Below are 25,706 nucleotides of genomic sequence, written 5' to 3' on the forward strand. Positions count from 1 at the left end.
TTTTTATATTACTTTAAAAAAAAAAAATGAAAAAAAGACACACTTCAAAGTTCAGGTTGCTCAAGGTGTGTTGCAGCCTCACCTCATGTTGTAAGAGTGTGTGTGTGTGTGTACAGATGTGACTTCAGCAGGAAAGTATTTGTGTGATCTGACTAATCTCTGTGCTCAGCAGCAGCATGCCTGAGCTGCTGTCATTAGCAGACAGGAAGAGAGAGGGAGAAGGACAGAAAAAAGCAGGCACTGTAGTGTAAGAAAAGCATGGGAGTCACATTAATGTCTCCCCTCCTTCTGTCTGATCGTATGTGCTGCTCTGGAGCTCTGCTGTACATTCAGCCTCTGAAGAGGATTAAAGTCCTCTGTATCTTATTCATTTGTCCTGATTGGGTTAGGGGGGGTATTAGGCTTTAAAAGAGACTATTGTTTGTGTCTTTGCTGTGGTAAATGCTGAGTAAGAGAGACAGGAAATGAAGAGGAATCTTGGCCAATTCATGAAGATATTACCTAGATTTAAAGCAATAAACTACATGATTGTTATTTTACTTTTTTTAAAATACTGTTATCAGTTCATTAAATTTATCTTTAAGGGGTCATAACAAGTTTTTTTCTTCACTTTAGTGACTCCGTGGATATTTCCATCTAATTAGGTTTAGTTTCTCAAGATGACACTATTTATTTGACTGTTCATGGTTAATGTTGCTGCAAATGTTTGCCACCCAGTTTTTCTTCTTTTTATTCCAAACTGCTGCCATTAGTGCTCGAAATGTAAAACACACAACTCTCTTTGTACTGCGGGATTTTTCCCAGTGCTAAGTTTCTATTCCCTAGGGTGTCAAATGAGGCTTTTAATGGAAAGTAAACTAATGCACTTCCTGACAACTCCCTCATACAAAAGGCCAATTTTATTTTAATGCCACTTTGCCATTTAAAAAAAACCCTTCAGTTTGAAAAGACAATATGAGTTTTTCCACAGAATTAGATGCTAATGTCTGTTTTTTTATATGATATTGAGGAAAATACTGTCGAGTGAATTTGTGTTTTTGAGGAAATAAACTTAACACAGCAGTGAGGATGACTATTTTGTATATTTATGTTGAAATTTTAAGACTGTTGGTTCAGTTTGACAAAAGGCTTTGGCCTGATTCCACCAGGGGATTCTGCAGTCACATTAGTATTATGGAATATAAAAAGAGGACAGGAGGTAGAAAGATGGAAATGTACTTACATGGAGATATTTATTTAAAGCCCTGTTTTTATGTTTTCAGGTCTGCTCATGACGCCATGATAATAAACATCTTCCTGTTGTGGTGAGCTGCCTGGTGGACAGTCAGAGGTATCATGGCAGAACTGCCCATTGCCCCGGGTCAGGTCTACATCGAGGTGGAGTACGACTATGAGTACAAGTCCAAGGACCGCCTCATCATCATCCGGCAGGGGGAATGCTACATGCTGGTCAAGAAAACCAATGAGGACTGGTGGCAGGTGAGAAGAGAGGAGGGGAGTAAAGCTTTTTATGTACCTGCTCAGTATGTCCGAGAGGTCCGCAAGGCCCTCATGCCACCTCCGAAACCCATTCCACATCCGCCTGTTGCCACCAACAATGCACCCTCCCAAAGTGGTGGTGCACTCTGGGTAAAGCCAACCAATCTGGACCTGGGACACCTGGATCGGTCCGCTGAGAACCTTCACAGACACGAGTCCAGCTACCGCCGCTCACCCTCCGCACACACTGCCTCTTCGGGTCACTTCAGTCCTCCCAGCCAACGCCGGGACAGTAACCATCACCATCCCACCACCCCCACAGACCACGACCGAGCTCTGCCTGAGATTCTTGTCCAGGGTGGAGGTCCCCAGCCTTTGCACAGAGGAGGGCACGGCTCTCTGCCGCGTACCCGAGCTCGATCCCCAGAGATGGCCAGGGCCCCGCTGGACGTGGACAGCACACAACACTGTGACTCTGCAGGGGAGGAGAGACCCACCAACGACTCGGAGTCTGGAGACGAACTGAGCAGCTCTTCCACTGAACATCTCCAGGTAAAGTCAACCTTTTTTTTCCTGACATTTTCAAATGTTTTTCTACACATGAAGCTTGGAGCTAATTTTCACTGCCTGGCTCCTTAAGTATCTTTACCAAAGTGGCATCTGCATTCAGGCTGTGGGGATAATTTGCTGCTGAACAAATGTAAAATAAGTTTTAACAGTGAACTACTTCTGCCTCTTCCTATAATAGTGTTCAGTGTATATTGGTGCCCACATTATTTAATAATACAGGTGATAGCTCAAATCAAACATGTTCTTTAGGTAGATGATTCACTGTCACAATGAAAATGTCACGCCAGGGTCTGTGTGGCTTATTTTTCTCCTGTTGTTTCTATAAATCTAGACTCTTGTTTCAGTGATGTATTACAGAATTTTTATTTGAACAGAGGAGCAATCTGTCCCTGCACCTCTTAACCTACCCTGGTGCAGCAGAAAGCAGCCTCAGTCAGGAAACCTCAGTGAGATGAGGCAGCTCTTTGCTTGTGCGCTTGGTCAGTGGGGGTGTTTGTTCCTGAACTTGTTAGCTCAGTCTGCTGCCGAACAAAAGCCAGTGAGAAAATAGAAACCGGGTCTGTGTGGTGCTGCCACTGGGTGTAGACCTCTCTTTGTGTGACACTGTGGAAAGGAGGGAATAGGAGCTGTTATATCTGTGTTCAAGTTACACATGTATAGAGTAGCACTTTTACATTTAGTGGAATTTTGACCTAAATACCAATAGTAATATATCAGAAATATCAATTTTGCCATAGTACCATCCATGGCAAACCAATTCACACAAATTTACAAAGTTATTTGTGTTGGCAGACTTGATTCAGGGAGATTTGTGGTAGCTCTTGCATAGTTTTTATATGTTGTGTGTTTCTCTGTGATTCCATGAACAAACTAACTCCATATTTCAGTAACTCTAAATTACTTTTCAACCAATTTAAATAAACTATGGCTGTTATAATTGTACGTTTAAGTTGCTGGTATTAAAAAAAAAAAAAAAAAAAAATCCTACAGTTGTAGCATAAAATATACAAAAGAAAACACTTTGTTCAAGAATATTAAAGCACAGTATTAATATTCTGGGGTGAACCTGAAAAATGGACTCTCAACACATTTAGTCAAGTATTAAGTAATACAAATATTGCATTAAATCTTTCACAGTTGTTCCAAACTACTTCTAAAATAGGTTTTCTGGCATTGATCTAACTTAAAAAGACTTGCTTCACATCTATGCTTCATTTTACTTGACTTTTTTCAGTGCAGCCATAACAAAGTTGGCAGAGACAGCGTTCATGTTAGTTACTCTGTCACATGTTTTTTATGCTTCACTGATTTCAGGGTGATACATCACGCAATGAGGTAACTGTGATTATGTATGATGCGTTTGTTTAAAGGTTATCTAAAAGTGAACATGTACACTTTCAAAGTCAGTACAGTATATTCTCTGAAAGCTGTTCAGTCCACAATGGTGCTCCTTCCTTCCTCAGCCATGTAAATGGTAGGCGAAAGGTCAAAGTTGTCAAGCTTGTTTTTGTTACGTATACAACCAGTCCAGCTCCATCTACAAGTAAACAATGTGTGATTTTTCTCATACTGTGAGTCATTCAATTCACAAGTGTAATTATCACAACAAGGTTAATCTGGTTCTCCCTCATTCAGACACTTTTCCAGTGATTGAGTGAAGCACTTTGTATCATGGCAAAAAAAAGTATGTAATTTTCATTGGCTGTTTGAATTTCAAAATCAGGACACCTCAAACAAACTTAAGGTTAATAGTTTAGTCACTGTTCTGTATAAGTGTCATGTGTTAGACAGCAAGTAATCACAGCAGCAGTGCTAATGTTTTATCCTCCACTGATTTAATTACAAATTATTCAAGTAATCCAGTTATAAAACAAAGGGTTGCTCTAGCACCAGGATTAAAAAGTGTGAAACCTGCCTGAATTTATTGGGCAGGTGTTGAGACAACTAAACTTGAACAACTTCACTTACATTTTTCCTGAGGTTGTAAATGTTTTTTATATATTTATAATTTCATTTTATAAGTGCACTTGGTGTGATAATTTACTGCAGTGTCCTGCTATAGGAAATAAATGATGTGATGTTCTTTTCCTCTATCAGTATATATCAGGACGATGTAAATCAAGGTGTATATATCGGGGACATGTAAATGACAGAATTGTAAACACTATGCTGTTCCTTTATTGATTCATTGTTGTTTGGTCAGGTGGATCTATAGCCCTAGCGAAGGTGGGTGGTGGTGGTGAGAAATTGTCCCAGTTCCAATGAGCTGCTTGTTTGTTTTTCCTCTGCCGTGGCAGTGTGTTGCTGCTGATAACAGCTCAGGTGTGAGTCAGGACTTCCTAAAACATTCAGACCCTGCCTCTCTGTTCTCAAATTTCTCTTCTTAACAAGGATAGAGACCCCCACTGTCACTGACCTGCAGCAAAGGTTAAGTTAAAGCAAGAGATTCACTGAATATAAAACTAAAGCAGCAGAGAGCAGGGCTGAGGGTTTGTGTTTGCAGCTGCCAGGACTTGCTTTTCAATGCCAGCTCTTGCAGCTCCTTCTGATAAGCTACTTGGTCAGGCTGCGATGAGCGTGCCTCCTTACCAGGCTCTTATCTGCTGCGCTGGGCCTGGCACTGGAGGCCTACTTTGTCACGACTTGTCCGACTAGTCCACTTTCAACAGCCTCCACTGTCCCTTCATGCTCCGGGCTTCATTCCTTGGAACTTTTTGGATTGTGTGGCTGCGATCATGTCATCTATTCCTTGTTATCTCAGATAGTTTGGGGATGTTGTATCTTGTCTTTTTGTGGTCTCTTTGTCATCTCTGACCTTGCTGAATTTATTCTGATGATATCTCAGGGACTGATTTGGAAGATTTCTCTTTATTTATTTTCTCTCAACTTGAACGTCCTGTCACAGCAGAATTGAAAACAGCAAAATTTCCTTTCCCATTCAATGGAACTGCAGGGAGTGTGATGCTGAGAGAGTCCAATATGGAGGAAGATATCATAGCTCTTCAGCTGCGCTGCATAGTTCAGTTTTATTCATCCCTCCTACAACAAGACAAATATGTCTTTTGAATAAACTGTGAGAACTTTTTCCTGTTGGCGACCAAGGTAATGAGCTTGCAAAATCACAATTAGCAAGTCAGCTTTTTTCCTCTTCAGTATTTCTGTTTCATGAAATGATGTAAAACACGTGAGAACAAAATCTCAGGGAGGCGATTGTTCTGTGATCAAAGGGACAAACTTCTGCTGTTAATGCCAACTCCACACTTCTTCTCGCCCACTGCTACTTCAAAGTAAAGGGGGTTTGATAAAAGCATTTGTTATGAAGTAGCTCCAGGAAATGTCGAGTTATTTTCTGTGAAGCAGCTCCAGGAAGTGTTGAGTTGTAGTCTTTGCCAGTAGTTCGGTTTAGGGCAGATGAAGTTTTAGCTGAGGTTAGAAGTTTGACCTACAGTTTGGTAAAAAAAAAAACAACAACAAAGAAAAAAAAAACCCAAACACAATTAAGACAAACACATAATCAAGGTAAACAATGCTTTTTCCCTGTACTGTTGTACAGACATGTTTGAAAACCCACACAAAGCTGTCTCAACATTTCTTTATAGGCCCATCAGACACTGATCCTTAGTTGGAAATTGTTAAAGTTATCAGCTGAGATATCACCTGGTGCTTTCAGTTCGTCTTCAAGCCCCTGGCCACGGTGGATTGGACGTTGTATCAACTGAAGCAGATGTTTCCCTCCAGCCACTGAATATAATGGTTGTCAAGGTCTCAGTGTGTTTTAATTTGCTGCTTCACTGCATCGCCTCATCCATTCTGCTCTTCATCATCTCTCTTCCCTTTAGGATCGTAATAATCAAACCACACTTGTGAGAAACACTGAGTATGCGATATACTTTATGTTCTATATGTAAGAAATTCATATAATTAGTTGAGGAATTTAACACTCACCCTCAAATTTCAGCTCATGGCTGCTGAACCTTGACCTTTTTCTCTTGTCATGTGATAGCATGCCTTAACCTTTGGTCTTGTATCTGTTGGAGCGGATTAGATGAAATTTGCAGGGGAAGTATAAAAATATTTGAACCTCTGCAGTTCAGTTCTAGCTTTACAAAGATAATATTAAAAAAGCAGCTGGAGAAAATGGCTCTTCAGGTTGGGAATAACACACTAAACTCTCATAAATACCCACTTTTACAGCAGTCGGTGATTGTTTTATTCTTGTACTTACCTTGTTGATGTGGTTGATGAGATGAAGAGAACACCAGGCTCACATTGGTGTTCTTACAAAAAAATGGGAAAAGTTAACTCTTGATCTAAATATGCAAAATCCTAATCAAGGCTCCACAAGGTTCAAAGAGTGCGTGTAAGGATAAAGTTATAATCAGTGGTTGAAGATAGTTTTCTTAACGTGTCCTTTCAGAAACATTAGCACATACATAGGCTCAGACTGATTACATCATCTAACATGAATGTGATGCTTTGTAATTCTTTGTAACTACACAAAATATGGCTCCTACCATTGTTATCGTTTTGACCTTTAGCATGATGTCGTGGTACCGTGACTGTTCATACAGTGTTATAGCTCAGCCCTTGACTACCCACAACTCCCCTGTTATTTTTCTGCACCTCTGGACTTAACTTGAACCTCTGTCTGTCTCTTTTTTCTGTATGTTTGCACAGTTTCTGCAAGTCTTAAGAAAGTTTTACATCTTTAATTTAGTTTTTGAAGTCTGTAATTACCAAAACAACAGATCATCTGAAAGATGAATATTTTAAGCCAGTAACTTATTTTTTCTGATTTTAGCTTCTGCTGAGTGTCTCGCTTTTGAAAATAACAGGCACTTTGGCGTTTCCCCCTCTCTGTACCCCAACGCCTTTGATTGTCACTGACACCAACTGAACCCTGCAGGCTGCCATCGTTCTTAATGACAGCTCTAATCAACTAAAAACCTTGAGTGACTCTCAGCAGGATGATTGATCGGAGGAAACACTTCCTCATTTCTCTGATTACTTAGTGTTGCAGGAAGTGGAGTTGGCATGTGTGTTTCTTTGCATTGCCACACCATGTTGAACATTAAGTGGTTGAACACACCCTTGCATATTAATGTACATCCGTAGCAGATATTAATCCAGTCATTCAGTCACTCTCCACACAGTCACAGACCCGCACCCATTTCTGTTCAGTCATTAAAAGAAACACACATGAACAGACACAATTTTTTCATACACAAACACACACACAGTCTGAGGCAACAGTCAATAGGAGCTCAGCCATCTGCACTTCTACTAATTCTCTTTTTCTGCTTTATTATATCACAAGTTGGCAGCAGCAGTTCAGTTATTTCAATGCTGAATCTCTTTCAGAGGATCACAAATATTTTCATGCCGATGACCCCAGATGGAAACTTAATAAACCATGGGCTCCTGTTTGTAAAGAATTCACTGTGGTTTCCCTTGGTTTCCCATTGATACTGTTTACACATTAGCCTCTTCTGCTGTTGGCTAATGAACAGCAGCACTGCAACAATTAAATGCCTTGCTTAGGGGCACTGTGACGTTAACTGTTGACAGAAGGGGAGTGTAAATGACACTGAAATTATATGAGCATTCAACACACTTTCCCAGGCTTACTGCTTGTTATCCTTCCAACATTAGCTGACATTGTTTTCATGATGTTTTTTTATTTCTAACCTCAGGTCTTTGTTCATAGTCTTTCTTTTTCATCTTATCTCACTCTGTTGTGTTTCCTGCAGATTGTTTGTAGTGCCCTTCTGTCACAAACCACCTTCTCACATCTGGGTCACTCTTCATGACTGTGACTGTCAGCACAGCGAGCACAGACGTGTTTATTAGGATTGCAACTAACAATTATTTTCCTTATTATTAATCTAGAGGGAGTTTTCATGATTAATTGATTCATTGTTTGGTTCATGAAATGTGAGAAAGCATGTAAAATGGCCACCACAGTTTCCAGAAGCACATGGTGATGTTTTCAAATTGCTTGTTTTGGTCCAAAAAAAAAAAAAAGCAAGTAGCACCAGAATACCAATCAATGAGGAGAACATCTTCTGTTGTGTGTTCAGATGTGTTTTGGGATTTGAGCCTGAGTTCAGGAACAGCAGCATTGGTTCATTTGGGAAAGAGCGGGAAAGTCTCAGTGGAGTGCTGCAGACTGTGGTAGTGTCTGTTTCTGTGCTCAACGCCAATGTTATGAAGCAGCCCTGAGGGGGTTATAGTACTGTTCTGTACTGTTCTCAACCTGGGACACACACACACACACAAACGGACACACAGGGCTTCAGGCGGTCTGGCAGCTGACCCCCTCCTTTCAGTGTGTTTGGCTGTTGTGTAACAGAGCAGGGGTAAGGCTGGGTTTGACACCTCCACTTTGTGTCTGTCTTACTTTATCACTCTCTCCTTTCCTTTTCCACCATCTCCTCTTCCAGCTTAACTTCACCTGTTTATGCTGTAGCACTGAAAATGTATCTCCCTTTAACATACCGGTAATAAAAAGCACAATGTGCACTCAGGTCTTTTTAAAAGACAAGCTTCCTAAAATGCAAATACCACATTATTATACGTGTTTTGTGCTAGAACTGGGCTATATGTCACTTCATACTGCAGTATCCATGCATGTCATAATAAAGCACATTTTCTCAACAGCTCAGACCACAAACAATTTGCAGACAAAAGGTGGAGATTGAAATACTTGGTTTTGGCCAGTCCAGTGAATCAACTGCCTGTGCAATCATGGTGCTTATTTCATCACATTGCTGCATAAATGCGGTACAGCCATTATTGCCTAAAGCTGTCCTGCTTGTTGTCAACACTACTTTTAGTGGCACAACCACAGATTTTAAAGGGAAGGCTGCTAATAGTTTCAATGGTGTAGCAAAATGTCTTTTCAATGGACTAATTTAATCTCTTAGGTCATGTCATGGTATGTATCATAGCATCCAACTCTATAGTGTGCTGGATGTTTCCAGAAGGGGTCATCAGTGTGTTTAATTTTTATTGTATTTTTGGATTGAATGAATGGTTAATTTGCATTTTTCAAAACGTATGTGCTGCTCCTTGGTTGACAGGTGCCGTGCTGATGCCTCAGTTCATGCTTTCTGCAGATGTGAAGCACAGATCTGATGTCAGTGCTCTTGTTTCAAACAGTAACATCTGTGTTACTATGTGGAGCTCACTGAGATCACTGTAGTGATAAAAATGAGTCAGTGGTCGCCTGTGCCTGGAAAATAATTAATTTTACTTTGACAATGACTATATTTAATATGGATTTCCTGGGCTTGAGCCGCATAATAAGGTCAGTGTTAGCCCGATATTGATCCAGTGTATCAGATTAATGCATTCTTAATACCCTCACATATCACAGTTGTCTAATTGACAAAGAACCCAGAGGTGCTGTGTACTGGTCAAGTGACGCTCCAAACTTAATTTGAACAAGATTATGTGTCAGAAGATTTGCAGCTTTCACACTAAAACAGAAGCAGACTTTGATTAGGGAGGTGCTGATCAGGAACAGAAGGCTTTACTCACCACATCATAATGTTGATTGATACCTTCCAGAGGTGCAGGAGGGATAATCTTCATCCTGACTGATGGAATTTAGACTCATGATGAGCAGGAAGGTTTAAAAAACACAACTGTCAATAGGATAATAAATATCCCTGATACTGATTATGGGGGATAATCCAGTGTAAATCGTTACTATGGCCTGTATGGCTTCTTCGATTAGAGACAAAGAAACCATACAGTGTGTGTGGGAGTGGGACACTCTTCCTCACTTTATGGAGCTTTCCTTAATCCCACTGAGAGCTTCAATTGGATATGGGTATGTTTGCGTGTGTGTGTGCGCGTGTGTGTGTGTGTGACATGCATGTTGGTTATTATGTCAGCTGGGGTGTCCTGCGTTGTGTGTTGTGCAGAGCGGCATTATGGCATTATGGGAGGGCAGGTCAAGCAGTGTGTGTTGTGGCAGCTCAGGGAGAGCGAGCATCACTGTGCTCTGTGTACTCTCTCTCTCTCTCTCTTTCTCTCTCTCTCTGTGTTTATGTAAGAACGTATGAGTGAATAAGAGGCAGCGTGTGTGTTTTTGAGTGTGCGCGGGGCCTCAGATTGACATTATCTGGTTCGCCACAGTGACATGTCAGTCAGGGAGAGAGTTTGTGAATAGGCAGAGGCTGCTGTGTTTCTCTGCATCATCGGCGTCCTCGTCAGCAGCGCCGGCTACAAGACTTATTCCTCTGCAGCAGAAACAGCCACAGGACAGCATGTACCCAGATGAGAATGAGACGGTAAGGCTGCTTCTTAATGTGTGCATGTGTGCAGGCAGCAGGGAGCCACAAACATACAGGGACAGATGCCTACAGATGCCTCAGAAGTTGATCTGTTCATACAGCTACATGTGCATTTTTTGCCAAGTCAGCACAGCTCTCAGTATAATGTATTCTATTGTATCAAAGTAATGTGCTGCACAGTGACCAACCCCTGTGAATATTTCCAACATAATGCAACTTATAACAAAGCTTTTCAGGTTGCAGGAAGCTCTTCACCACACACATGCACACATGTCAGCTGGCACTGTTGCGTTCAGTGATTGTTGCACTCTAAGGGAATTATCTTGAGATGAAATGGTGTCTGTTTTAAATTTTATTAGGCATGCTACCATATATTGCACTGGTATTTTGATCCCAGTCATGCAAGCAGAGATTGTTGAGCACTAAAGTTATTTACAGAAGCTTTCAGTCATACACGCACTCAGAGCTTATGTGACTATTTTCTTTCAGCTCTATATTTCTGTCTCTGCCCCATACTCTGTCTTTGTCTCCCTCCCCCCCCCCCCCTCTCTCTCTATATATCACACACACACACACACACACAGCAGCTGATGTTGCAGCTTTTGTTCACAAGCTCGGGGCAGTATTTTCCATTCGTTTGGCACGAGTGCTCACTGTGATCCATAACATTGATTGCCGAAAGCCTGACTACTTTTCCACTGAATCCATAAAATCCATAGCCAGAAGGAACAGGCGGGAGGTTCAGCTGTACCCCAAGATGTTTGAACTGCTGATGGCATGCGACAGGAAAGCTGAGAGGATGCGCTAAGCACTTGCCATGCTTCATTACATAAGCGCCGGCTACGTAACATTTGTTTGGACAGCTGGCTGGTGAGACGAGCTGGGGGCAGCAGAGATGATGGGAGAGAGGACGAGGAGGAGGTGGAGTGGCAGACAGGACAGAATATTCTGTGATGTTTATTTAGATTTCACTTCTACTGCAGATTTCCTTTACACTGATAGAATAACTGCTCATATTAAGTGCATGGTGCTTTATTTTTCACTGTCATCAGAGCTGAGTGTAAACTTAACTCTTAGTTACCTTTGGTGACTTCTCTGGGAGGATTTCAGCTTTTCACACAAAGGTTCTTTTTTATAAATAATATTATTATCAGTATTTACTCCAGTTAATCTTGTGTAGCATCATCCATTGCATATCTTCCACCAAGCAAAATTTGGCAAACCCTTTCCCTCCTTTTCACCCCTTTTCTCTCATGTTACATGCCTGCAAAATATATAAATTAAATTCCCACATAAGCATCTTAAAGACACAGAATACCTCTTAAAAGATAGACCATTAGATTATTAGGTTAACATGAGACAGTTCTTAATACATGAGGAGAGGGCTCTTTGTTGTTGCAACTGTACAAAGACTCTTTGTAAAGTGAGAATGGTGCTTTCCAAACTGACATGTATATCTGAGCAGCCACTAAATGACAGAGAACCGTTTGCACCATATAATCTCCCGGTCCAGTATAAATAAAGGTTTGCTTGTGGCCCTGCCCATGTGTACTCATGCTTGTCTAGCTGATGACAGTGCACTCTATAATTTCTCACTCGCCAGTAGAAAGGACCGTCTCTGTGTGCACTTTGCCCCGAGAAAAATTCAGAGATGATTAACTTGGCACCATGGGAACAAGATTCTTGGTTTTACATTTAGTTTTAGTTTTGATCTGATTATCGTGACATGCGTCTTTCAAGAAAGTAGATAAAGCTTATAGTTGTGGAATGATACAGGAAATTAATTTGATAGTTCAGATTGTGAGAGATGAACACATTGACAAATTGAACACAACCTTGAAAAACAGATTATTACTGCTATAGACAAGATGTAGTTTTTATCTTATTTCATTCCATTATCCAGCCTGGTGTTGTTAGCTAATCTTCTTTGGTGCGTGGGGGGTTGTTACTTTGTTTTGTTTCACCCTGATTAATGGCGAGCGGTTGATGTCATGTTCATTTAATGCAGAAGCTGCTGTAACAATTGCAACAAGCATTTCACAGCAAACAACACTGATTTGATATTTCTGTAAGGCGACTTACTTGGGTACAGTTGCACTGATCTTAGCAACACACTCAGTTTTTGTGGCAACTTTCTGTTGTAGTTTTTTTGTGGATGTACCCATTTTTCTATCTCATTTCCTTTCTTGATTCTGTATGAAAGGCTCTGATTGGTTGGTTCGTTTTCCAAACAGAGAAACTGACATCAGACTTATTGGCATCTTTTGTGTTTCTGGAAAACATTTTATACCTTCTGTTTTGAAAACTGCTTATATGCTTTACTTGTTTATGCAGACTTTCGGTTTTATTTTAATTTTATTTGCGTGTGACATGTAGATAATTTTTCATAAGGTGTCTTTGTCATTTTGCCATACCATTACTAACATCAAAATCAAACGTTACCTAGGCTGGGACATGTAAAGAATGTACATGTGAAATTGTAGTTCATATGTTGGTTTCTGCAGCTAAAGCTTAAAGAGGACAATGCGTATTAGGCTGGTTTAGTCTTCAATTACAAAGACCTACTCTCTTGCCAGAGCTTACAGTGGGTCATGAGTTTAAGGTTTGATGTCAGTGGGTCACTGCATTTTCAGTAAATGAGTTTTTTTTTGTTTTTTTTTTTTTTAAACCCTTTTCATGTAGCTCTACCATATGGCTCCAAGCTTGGTTGTTACACTGATGTTGCAATTACACATGGCAGAGGTCATCGGATAAAGAAAACAGTGTGTAAATGGTAGTAATATGAACTGGTCGGGGATCAATGACAGGATGATCCGTGCTTAAGCTTTGATCTAGCGCTGTTTGGTGTAAGGCTGATGAAAGCTTCTGTTTCTGTTCAGTGTCCAGAGTAACATTTTCTCCACTGGCCCACTTGGTCAGTAGATCAGAGTTTTACTGGCCAAAACCCATTTTTTTGCCATAATCAAATAATTTAATATTTTATGTTGGATAAATAGAACATTAAGAGAAAGAACATAATATAATCTCGCACTGTCTCACACACACACACACACACACACACACACACACACACACACACACATATTCTCTGTCTCATGGAAACCTCCCCTCTGGATGTGGGATTGTGTGACCACTTTTTAATAAGCAGGCTTGATGACTGGTTGTCCACCATCAGATTTGTGTAGCAGTAGTTTACATATTATGGATGAATCACGCCAGGGCACGAAAGATGGTGTATGACTCTGACTCTTGCTGCAGGTCATTGGTGATGTCAGAACCTGCTTTTTCTTTTCATTTTTTTCATCATAAATAAAACCTGTAGTTACATATAAACCTGTGATTATGTCTAAATCACATGTGCACAGTCCTGCTCCCCGGGTTGAGCAAGACTCCGAACACAGGATTAGTGAAGTGAGATCCTGACACACCTTGTCTCCACTCCTTTACCAGGTACACCTTTACAATCTAATGCAGTCCCACTTAACAGCCTGAGATAACATTCATCTTTATGAAGTTTATAATGTTGGGTTTTTGCTGACATTGTTGTAAATGTGTAAATTACATTATTTATTGATTATTGACAGTGGTGGCGTAATGGATTGTATTGAGAGATTTTTCTAGTTTCTCCCATTCAAATACATGCAGCCACCATTATGACCTTGATGCTAAAACATATAGTTTATTCAAAAACTTCTGTGTCAAAAAAGAACATCACAGTCATGAAAGTAGACTTTAAGACAGAACAGGTAGATTACTTTAACTGTACAGGTGTACCTAATAAAGTGGGCACTGAGTATAGGTTGAGAAATACCTACCAAAAATGATTAGCATACATTTCTCTCAGTAATGTGTCACTAATATGTTTTAGGGACATTTTGTGAGATGAAAAAAATTAAAAAGTATCTGCATACTGCCAGTCACGTCCATGTTACAAGTAGGACTGAGATTGAGATAATATGTGTGAAAACATGTGGTTACGTCTTCATTTTTTGTGCATATTATTGCTACACAGCATCTGCAGAGATTTTATAATCGTGCATATGCTTCTTGATTATTCTCACATTTTTTTTTAGACAGTTGGGTAAAACTTCTCCCAGGAGCTTATCGTCTAAATCCACTGTGTTGGTGTTCGTGTTTGGGCTGGAGTGAGGAGGTGAAATCTACAACAAGTGGAATGAGTTTAAGACAGATTTAAGCATTTGGCTCTTTGTGGGTGATAAGTTCAAGCTGTTGCGGCTGTTTGGAAATTATGAAACTACAGCTAAATGAAACAGCTGTTTTTTTGTTGGTTTTTTTTTTTGTTAACAGATTGATTGTAACCTCACTTCACTGGTTTGAACATCTGAACAAACTAAATGGTTTTGTCGGAGCCTTTTCTGGGGTTTGATGTACTTGAGATGAAACAGGCTGTAATGTTTCTTCATAGCTCAAGGCCTCCTTATTTGGAGTTCAATCATAAATCAGCTGAGACATGTTTAGGCTTGTATTGGAAGTATTTGCTGAAGTGTTCACTCCTCAGCATAATGGCAGTAGCTTGCAATGTGGCGTAATAGTAGCACAGTTGAGCCTTTAAAACCTAGCTCTGCAGCTTTTTTTTTTTTTTTTTTTTTTTTGTTTATTTGTCAAACCATTATCAAGACGCTGTGCTGCTGTGAATGTCGGCTACTCCCCACTCTGTCTGAATCCTGAACAATTTGCACATTTCACAGTGATCAGTAAAGAAATTAGCTTTCAAATGCACTGTCTGGAACGCAGAGACTGAAACGCTGTGGAAGAACAAAGAAAGACAAAGATTACAGAGTGCGTAGATGGACCTGCAGAGTCATGCTGGGGAATTGGCTGCACACTGTCAGCTCTCCTTGGTTTAATGTCAGCTCCTCTCCTGCAGGATAAAAGCTCCTTAACTTCCATTTCAGACTGTGCCCCTGGGATAATTCCATTTCACATTAGATTAGTAGATTGTTCTAGGAGACTTGCCTCTCTTCTTCCTCCTCCTCTTCCTCCTCCTCCTGCACCTGCCATCTGATAATTTACAACAAGTGTTAAACAGACATAATGTACCACTTAACACTATTTACATAATATTGTGCTGTTGTTGTAATCTGTGAAATGCACTTAAGTCCCATGAGGAAAACTCAGCGACCCCCCCTTCTTTGTCTTGATGAACTGGTTTGACGTGAGCAGGTTTTTGTGCCTTGCTCAGGAGAAGTCAGAGACATGATGCACACTTTTGTTCATTTGCATTCAGGACCAGAAATACAGGTGCAGGCTGAGTGAATGCCTGGTATTCTGCATTGGGAAAAAGCAAGCATTTTGTTTCCCAAGGACAGTAGGATTTTAGTGTGAATACAAAGCCGAATCACACAATGCTTGTTGTGAACTGTCAGTTTCACAAAGCCTTCTCTTTGCCGGGCCTTCTGCTCACTGTATTCTGGTCATTTGTAATCATTAAACTGAGAGCTGAATCTGATCCTTGTCCTTGCTGGTCTGCTTCACACTGAAATAAAGTAAAGGTATCAGTTAAGAGTCGAGACACTAAATCTAACCTACATCTAATAGCTACAGCTCTGGCTTTGTCTTATCAGCTGTGGTTGAGGTAAAATATGTTGAGGCAGAGAGAAGCTGGCCCGTCCTGACCCAGCCCTGTAGCTGAGGGACAGTCAGGACAGAGATGCCAACGTTTTATTTTTGTTTTTCCCAGTAAGCAATGAAATGAGATGACAAGTGTCGTCCACCAGCATCTAAAAGGTTTTCATCAAGGTCACAGCACAATGGACGTAAACTCCTGGATGTGATAGGAGTTCAGTGTTTTATACACATCCATGTGATCTTAGCCAGTGTTTGTCAACATAAAGGTTCGACAAGAAATCTGATCTATTACAACTCATTACTATCTGTAATAATAACGTTGTACTGACCAGGTTAATAGGTGAGATCTTAGAAAACTGCATCATCAGAGGCACAAAAATGAAGACGCAAAGGCTAAAATTATCACTGAACAGCAAATATGCACTTTCCATAGTAAGGGCTGTAAAATAGTTGTTTATGTTTATATGGTGATTATTACTGACATTTGAGTGTGCTCACTTTTGTTTTACTTCCAAATAAATTAGATTAGAAATTAGTCTGGATAACCTTTCATATTGACTGACTGTTTGTCTCACCTGACTGTTATAGTGATGCCACTGTGTTCTCAGCGCTCAGTAATTAATTTGGTCAGTACAGTGTTGTCAGAAATGATAACCAAAACAAAACGAAAAAGTTGTAACGAACTGATATTATCCTTTAAACCCTCACCGCCCAGCCTCTGTGCACTGATCACTCATCTGTGACCTTGGTTGTTTTACAACCTAACTGGATTCATAAAGTGAAATGAGAGGAGGACAGGAAGCTGAGATTCTGCCTGTTGTTCCCAGTCTGGACAGGCAGCTTGGGATCTTTCATGGAGAAAACAAACGCATCTTACAATCTGTTTCTACCAGGCCTTTGTTGTGAAGAACAGTATGTCTTAGTCAACGAGACGACAACAAGCCACACACTGTGATGTAGGAGTTTGATCTTTTCAGGTCTGCTCAAGTTCAGGGCTGGGTCACCACATGTTCTCTGCTTTATGTTTGATTCAGTATCTTTATGTCTTTCTTATTCATGGGAAGCTGTTTCCTCAGTAGCCTGGTGGAGACCCTTAAGGACTGTATTGGTCTTAGGTTTCATTTTTATTTTGTTTCACTGAGTGCTTCTTGGGTAAATTCTCATTTTTCACTTCAGGTTGGAACATGTTTGTGGGAACAGTTGTCTGTCCCTGATGAATTGTTCCACTACTGCATAACTTTTTGAGGCTTTTGTTTTCCCTGTACCTCTCTGCCTCCCTGCATGCCTATCAGAATGACCTTGTGAGATTTGCATGGTCATTGAAGCAATCACAGCCAGCAGTTTATGTCTCAAGCTCCCCGGAGTGGAAGCCAGTGGATGGAAAACTGCCAGGAGTCATTTTGAAGACAGCAGCTGACAACGCCTGGGCAATGCAGTTTTTCCCTCTCTGTACATTTTGTACCACTTCACCTATATTCCCCACATTTTATTTTTATGTATCAGGGTTGGCTGTCTGAAGACACACACTTTTTAGCAGCACCCTGCATCACATATACTGTAGCTTCCCAGAACAACCAGCACTGGTTGTAGTTGCTGGGATGAGGTATTACAAGTTAGTAATATTATATTTTTACATATGCTATGTGATTAACAGATTTTCTTCTTTTTAATGAGTTGTATTTTTTTTTCTTATTAATGTGTATTTTGTGACATATAAACATTTACTATTCTGTGAGTTACAACATGAGATGTTACATAATTTTCACTGAGGCTACATCTACACTACAATTTTGTTTTAAAAAGGCTTTTTAAAATGAAAACAATCTCCGTCCAGACGACCGTTTTAGCTCTGTATCAGAAACAATCTGCATTCATACCATCACACCTGAAAACACAAACATACATTACTATTCGTAAACAGGAAGCAGATTGTCTTCTCTCAGTTGTACTCAGCTGATTAGTTGCAGAAAATACTATGAACGAGGAAACAAACAGGAAAAAAAGGCAGTTTTAGCAATAAAATACAGAATTTAACTGCACAACAGCTCTTAGCAAAGACAGCAAGCTCAGTAAGACCCATTTAGGGAGTGACTGGGTGCGACTTCGTCATCGTTTCCAAAGGTCTCTGTTTTTGCCTGTCCAGACTACAACACAACCCCAGACTTTTCAAACTAAAACAGGGTCATTAGCGTTTCCAAAATTCTCTGTTTTTAAGGCTTGAAAACTCTGGAGTAGCGTGGATGGGGGGGCAAAAACATAGCAAAAAAGATGCATTTTAAAATGAAAACAGAGTAGTGTGGACAAATCCAGAATATAGTTATAATAGTGGGACATAAGATAGCTCAGTAGAATTTACTTAAATCCTTATTTTACAGTTTAATATAAATTGAACAGAGTCTTTGCAAACAGTAGTGCTTTCCTTGTCAGTGCTTTTCTTTGCACAGAACTGTAGGATCATCCTTAGCCAGGGGGATCTGTGTCCCTGCCTCTGTCTTCCTCATACCTGCCCTTTTATTCTCCTCCTCCTCCATAAAGAGGTGCGCTGTTGAGGCATGTGGCTGTAAGAAAACTGGGACACGTGGTCTTTTCTGTGTAGCTGGAGGAGGTGAAAAGTATTTGAGTACATTTATTTTTTCTCTCCTCTCACTTCCTCTACACCACATTCTTTAAGTTGCGCAGAGACAGGTCGATACATGACTCCCTGGTGAACGGAGTGAGTGTTTGCAAAATGAGCTCTGAAAGATAACGAGGGAGAGAAGATGCACATGGGGTAGAAAGTGACTGATGGGGAGATGACAAGAAAAAAGACATTTCAGAAAAGACTGTTTGTGCTCTTACTCAGTGTCTGTAACTACTTGGGTTTTCACACTAGCTTTTCTAAACCACAGTTGCTGACCACACCTCTTAATTAGTCAAGGAAACTGTTATGACATGAAATATAACTGGACTGGGAACATTATCCAGCTGCAGAAGTTTTGGAAAAGCCAACACATAACTGAATTAGACCCAAACTGAAAGAGCAACACTTGCTAAGTGACCTGCCTGAGAAAATCCTGTCGTGTTGGCCTGTTTTCTGGAGGCAGCTCTCCGCTCTGTCCTGTGGTGTCACTGGGATACATGATGATCCACAGCAGGCTAACCTACATGGACTGAGAGAGATGCAGATTTACTCAGATCTATGAAACTAAAGCGTGCAATGTAATAGGAGTTTTTATTATGTATAGTTGTCCTCTGCATTGTTAAATCAGGCTACGGCGACTCTTTCTGTCTCTTCATCAAATCTGAAGAGTTCTTGTATGTTTTCACTGATTAGCTCTAGTTATACAACCACCAATTACCTGTCTGGTCCTACAGGCATGTAGTGCTCTGCTTGTGTCTTCCAGGCTGTACTGTGTATTTTATGTGTGCACTCAGGCTCTCAAATAACTGTATATCAACATTATCAATACAGCAAGAGACAGTACTGCTTCTTTGTGTGCAGTGGAAGTAAAATAAATGAATAGCTTTATCTCATCCCATATCTGCCTGCCAGCTTTCTAAATAAACCTCAGTTAGCTAAAAATACCACTGAGTCCATCATTAGGAACGTCCTATATAACTGTCAGGCCGGTAACCTAGTTAACCCAATCAGGCCAGAGCTGCTCTGACCTCTTAAATGCAGATAGTCTTTTCACTGAAAGTGCAACAGTGTAAGAAATAGAGTTAACACTGAGCTAATATATTCTGACTTTGGTACAATCTGAATTTATTACAGTTCTGCCTGTTTAATGTTTTATAATGAAGCACTTTGTAACTTTTATTTTAAAAGGTGCTATGTAAACAAATCTTAACATACTTACAGTAGTTTATCTGTTATCTTGGGTTGCTTTAGTCTACTGAATGGGGAGATTAATACCGGTCAAATGAAAACAAAGTTGACTTTATCTGCCTCTGAAGCTATTTTAGCCACTGCTGCCTAATAAACTGGTCGCAACCAGTGCTGAATTGCCAGATATCATGGTCTGTACAAGTACTTTTTGTATCCTCTTTTAATGGAAATTAGATTTGTGTTAAATACATTTATGACCCAAGCCAAGTCTGTGAGGAAGAAGGGAGTAAACATTTGACCCAGCGTGCCATCAGGGTTGGTGCTGTTGTAACATAATTCTCCCTTTTCTGTAATATATTCTTCTCACATACAGTAATCCCTTGATTTCTGGGTTTTGCCTTGATTTATGGCGTCAGTGAAAAAGCCACTTGTGTCATGTCTCAGGCGTGACTCACTGTTTTCCAGTGCCCACTCATTTATGAGGTCCACTTGCGTCTATGCCTCAGATGCTTGACGTTTAGTGTTTCCATTGTTTGTTCAGCCAGTCTGTATTTCGTGATTTCAGGACTTTAGATAAAAAACTCCAGTTTGTTTCTATGAAGAGAAGAATATTCACCTATAACTCTGAGCTTCCGTGTCCTGTATCCCATGTTTGTCTGTTTCACTCCTTTGATGTCACTTCAATAGGGATCTAGTGTCAATGTGGAGTCATCATATTGTATGTAGGCTGCCTACAGTCCCTCAGACCACCTCTTTCATCGGCCCTGCAGGCATTTGACTTGTCACCCACACGTTTGACCTCACAGCCATTATTAATGCAGCGAGGAGAAGAAAGTGGCTTTTTACGAGTTCAGAAGTGGAAAGACACAGTTGTGGGCAATGACCTATAGCAACAAGGCTGATGTTGGACTGGTGTTTGTGTTTATAGCAGCAGGTCTCTGGACTTACCACGGTCCTTGATATTGTTCCAGGAAGAATTACAGATCCTCCTCTTTTCAGTAAATAAGAATGACGAGTCTGATTATAACTTTACATCCCCCTGTTGACTCTGTGGTCAGACAGCAGCTCTGCACTGAAGGCTCTGGGGCCCAGGGTTATGGTCTTCATTTATAGAGCAATAATCTGGTGTATAAAATGTAAGAAACTAATGAACCAATGATTGAAACACAAAGATATTGAAGTTACTATTACGTGAGACAACCACCCCCCCCCCCCGGTCATTTTCAATCTTATGTGTTGATTGTGATTTTACAAACCTTTTGTTTGCAATTTTACATCACTTTGTTCAGGCTGTAGACCAAAAGACTAAAGTTAAAAGTCTGCAGACACAGACTTGAGAAATAATGAGGACACTGCATGACTTTGCAAACAAAAATGAGGTTGGTAACATTTTGGAGAGTTGTACTTTACAGAGGGGAAGTTGTATATACAGTAGCCCAAAATAAGAGGTCACTTGGGGTTTTGTTTGGATATTTGTCACTGTTTTGTGTACAGGAGCTCTCAAGATTCTGCCTTTGAATTATTTCTATTCATCTTTTTTTTTTTTGCCATGAATTTCTTTGAAAGACCTTTTTGTAATTTGGTACTAATTACAGTATAGGGAAACACTGTTCAGTTAGTACAGCTTCAATTAATTAATTCTTTGTAAGCGCTCGTGTAACCCAGAGATGTGAAAACACATCTGTTCATATGTTTCAAATAAGAATTTCCAATAATAAGTAATTAATGAATATTTACTGGGGTTTACATGAAGCTTTCAGGAACAGAATCGTTGTCCCTATAATTGGTACCAAATTACATACTTATTTCTGGTAAACTACATTGGAAATCATGATGAAATTGCAGATCTGTAAAATGAAGCATTACCAAGTTTTCTTCTTTTAGCTGAGTTGGTTCCTGTTGTCATTGGGTCATTTTTGAGGAGGCAAGGCTCAGAAAGCAGCACAGCAAGGAGCCTTTAATTCACAAAACGTGTCTTAAGATGTTTCATGACAGACTTTTTTTGAGTTGGTGGCCTCACTGGAGGCAGTGTGGTATTTTTGGATGAATAAAGTCTACTTAGATAATTACTGCTCCCCACTAGGTCTCCTATTATCTCAGTCAGTTACACTGGGCTCAGCTTAAGAGCACCATGGCTGTGTTGTGTCCTTGTTCTGTGGGTTAATGGGCAGCTAGCCTCATTCATGCCCATGAACGAACATCGAACACGTTTGGACTGATGGCCTTAAAAGACTTGTGTCTGTGTTTGAAGGAATAACACTCAGTCCTGTTCCTCCCCGCCAGGCTTGGTTTTAGCTCATTCAGTGGACCCAGCTGGGTCAGGCTGCTCAACAGTGAAGCTGTGTCTGTTGTAATGTGATCTGACAAGAGGAAACTAACGTGTTCAGCCCCACAGTCGCCAGTTTTTTTTCCAGCTTCTTTCAGTAGCCAATTAAGATTTGTAGAATAAAAGTAGATTTAAATCATTTTGTGTTGGTCACTAATCTGGTTGAATAAATTCAGCTGAGTCTAACAGCAGGTTCTGGGTCAGTGCAAAGGCTGATGAACTTAGATTGACTTCTGTTCATAGACAGGCAACTGTAAGGCTTGAATTTTCACTTGTGTTTACAGACAACAGTTTCAACAGTTGACCAAACTCACCTGTCATAATCTTGCAAGCCAATTAAAAATGATTGACTTTGACATCCCTATATTGTCTCTAAAAGACAGACTTGAATACACAGTTTCCACTGTTCTGACCCAGAAACACTAGCAAAGTTTCCTTCCAAATTTAGTGCAGATTTTAAAAGTTGCTGTATGTAACCGATGGGTTTGAAAACTGACAGTACTTATATTAGAAGTAAGTGAGTGGTTGATGAAATAACCTGTTGTTTGCAGACTCCAGTGGAAACCAAGCCCGCCTGTGTTCCCTTAATGTGCTGCTGAATGGGAAATGAACTGACTGTGCCCTGCCAGCCGCAGAGGGATTACAACACACTGGAACATACACACACAAACACACACACACCCACATATGCAGCCATCTGTCTCATCACTTTAAAAACAAATCAGAGGCCTGGTGTTTCACATTTCCAAACACAAAGGTTAAATGGTATTAGACAGTAAATGAATTACTTTTTGTTTTCAAAATCCTGTTCGTATCTCAGAACTTTATCTTACGAGGGGAGACTGATCATTGCTGTCTGCTGAACAGTTAGTGCTCACAGACAAATCTTACTTCTAAGGTAAGGTTCAGAGGTTATAATGTTAGCTGCACTGGTCCTACATTTTGATTTGAGCTGCACCTTAAGATATACAAGGAACAATTTATTTATGACAGTATAAAACAGAGAATGAGCAAAAACTGGAGACGTCAAATATTCCACAATATTCTTTTTTTGAGAAATGATCGAGGATCAATGAAACTAATATTTGCTGCAGTACTAACAGTGATATACAGTTTTACAGAAGAGAGTAAAAGGCTTGGAGGGAGGAGTGGACAGGTGCATTAGGCTGCAGGTGTTTCCTCCCACTCTCTCCTCAGCATTCACAGTTTCACGTTTCCAATTCACTGGTAAATGTGTGGCATGCTGTATGAGCTGTTCTGTTGAGATTCACTGCTGCTGCTGCTGAGGAGTAAATGTTGCCCTGCTGATGTCTGTTTACCTCTTCGACCTCCTCTACTTGCTTTGTCTGTGACATTTTCAGAGTTGTCACTGTGAAACTGTATCTAGACAGAAAAAAAATAAGAAAATACTTTTTTTTTTCCAGAAGTAGACCATTCATATTAGAGAGGTAGCATCCTGCTACAGAAATGTACATTAACACCAATTTTTCCAGCTTGTTACCCATTATGACTTAGCAATACCTACCCAAACCCCCTTATAACAGGTTTTATATGTTAATCAGATTTTGAGCAGCTCATCCAGAGAATTGACCAAGACTGATATCCCCATCCCAGATCAATTTTGATATGTTTTAGAGATAAAATTCACAAATACTTCACATAAAAAGTAAATATTTGAGAAAATAAAGGAAAATACACAAAAATTTGTTCAGAATTAATGTTTCCTTCCTCTTTCTTCTCATTAAGGATCTCACAACCGCTCAGATTTATCTCGTGACTCCTTGAAGGACCCGACCTTCCAACAGTTCACTCCATAATTGCTCTCTATTGCATCAACAGTTCTTCTGTCAGACCAGAAGATAAATGTCATTTTTTTTACTGTTTCTCTGCTTACATAGTTGCTGCTCTTTTGAGTTTCTAGGTCAGCTTGCTGGCTCAGTCTCAGACACTGGAGAGCAGCTGTACAGTAGTGAGCGTGTGACCAGAGGGTCACTGGTTCAAATCCCAAGACCAGCTGGGATAAATCTGGGTTGGACATAAATAAAAATCTCTTTTTCCTGAGACTGAGCCTGTTATTCTTGAGCAAGGCATGTAACACCCAGCTGCTCTAAGGAAGTTTCTCAGTAGCATACAAAAAAAAACCGATCCTCCCGCAGGTCTGATAGTTTCTAATGTCATGAATGTAAAACAGGGAACTGCTGAAACAGAGCTTGAGTCCTGAGCCACACATTGCAAGATAAATATGCGGTAGCAGAAGTTGGATGTTTCTCCTTAGGGTTTTCATAACGTTCTCTGTTTAATACATGTGGTGTGGCACAGTATAAACAGATTCAGTTAACTGATGTATAAGCCTGCAGGAGGATGTTGAGACTGGCATTAAGAGGACATTACTGATATGAGGAGTCTCTATATCTCTGCTTCATATCTTCATCGTCCTCAGCTGTGTTGGCTCAACAGAGCTGGATTAAGATAACAGGCGTCAAGATGTAAACATCCGTCAGTGGTGATTTAGATAGTGTTCAAAAGCCTGTTGTGATGTGGTCGGCCATTTATTTCTAAGAGCTACAACCACAGGGAAGCAGATCGGCTAATCTCAACTAGGTCTTTGGCTTTTCTATTGTGAAAGTGAAAAACTTAAGCCCTCAAATTTAGATGATTCTGTTGTTTTAAATTGTACTGATGAATTTTATGCTTTCGTTTTGGGCTTTTGACATTTTTTTTTATTTACTCAGCCATTATAAAAAATTGACATTTTAAGTTTTGCTATTGCTGCATAGCCAACATTAGCATTAACAGTTACATCATTAAATTTACAATACAAGAGGTTATAACACATCCTCTGAGCAGCACTGCTTCTTCAGGGCAGACTGGACATTACAGTGACTCGGTATCGGAAAGTGACAATATGGACCAACCAGGCTAGGGCTAGCTGGTTAGCATGCTAACTTCAGTAGAAGAAAAGAAGTGATAGAAATAGAAGCAACTAACGTTGGCTCTGTAGCAATAGCAAGACTTACGAATAGCTCTTTTTAAAGATAGATTTTCTACCTTGCGACAGGGTTTTATAGCTCCGTGTTTGTGCATTAGATAACAACATCAAATCTTCCACAGAGCTCAAGTCGGAGGGGAAAGCCACACAGTCTGAATCTTCCTGAGTCACATCCCATTACATTATGTGTCCTGAGCAGTGACCCCACCTGTCTCTCTGCTACCCTCTTACATAATCCTACAGACACACACACACACACACACACACACACTGTAAATGCTAACTGTCCTTAGCAGACCCCTCTAGCCCCCGGCCAACCACAGCCCTTGAGAATTAGCGTCATTAGTGGCGACCAGTCAGGTAGCTAGAATTAGAGGACTAATCATTCGGTGAAGGGTGTCAGCTGCCTCGCTGCTCTGTGGCTTCAAATAATGTCACCACAGCAATGATCTTATAATTAGAGCTGAGTCAACTCTGAGAATATTATACAGGCCATTTTTAGACTTTATTAAAAAAGTGTGCGTGGCTGTGAGCAAAGCTTCGAGCCCTGAGAGTGAAAATAATGTAATCAAGCTACAATGAATCCCTTTCTCCTCACTTGTTTTTAAGTGTCTGGTTATAAATGTCTGTAGGTCAAGAGTG

At 40.3% G+C, this 25,706-nt stretch overlaps 1 protein-coding gene across 7 annotated transcripts in view; it reads left to right on the forward strand.

The window, feature by feature from the left end:
- Positions 1 to 25,706, forward strand: part of LOC139628889 (rho GTPase-activating protein 12-like) — a 57,100-nt gene that overhangs the window by 6,587 nt on the left and 24,807 nt on the right. For all 7 annotated transcript variants that reach the window (XM_071491041.1, XM_071491040.1, XM_071491042.1 and 4 more), the window contains exon 2: positions 1,263 to 2,031. In XM_071491041.1, coding sequence (XP_071347142.1) covers positions 1,336 to 2,031 — 696 coding nt within the window. In that variant the 5' untranslated portion in view covers positions 1,263 to 1,335. The remainder of the gene's footprint in view (positions 1 to 1,262; positions 2,032 to 25,706) is intronic.

The sequence above is a fragment of the Trachinotus anak genome, unplaced genomic scaffold (assembly GCF_046630095.1).
Source record: "Trachinotus anak isolate AG129_WGS33_773 ecotype Australia unplaced genomic scaffold, CSIRO_AGI_Tana_v1 ptg000012l, whole genome shotgun sequence".
Taxonomy (NCBI): domain Eukaryota; kingdom Metazoa; phylum Chordata; class Actinopteri; order Carangiformes; family Carangidae; genus Trachinotus; species Trachinotus anak.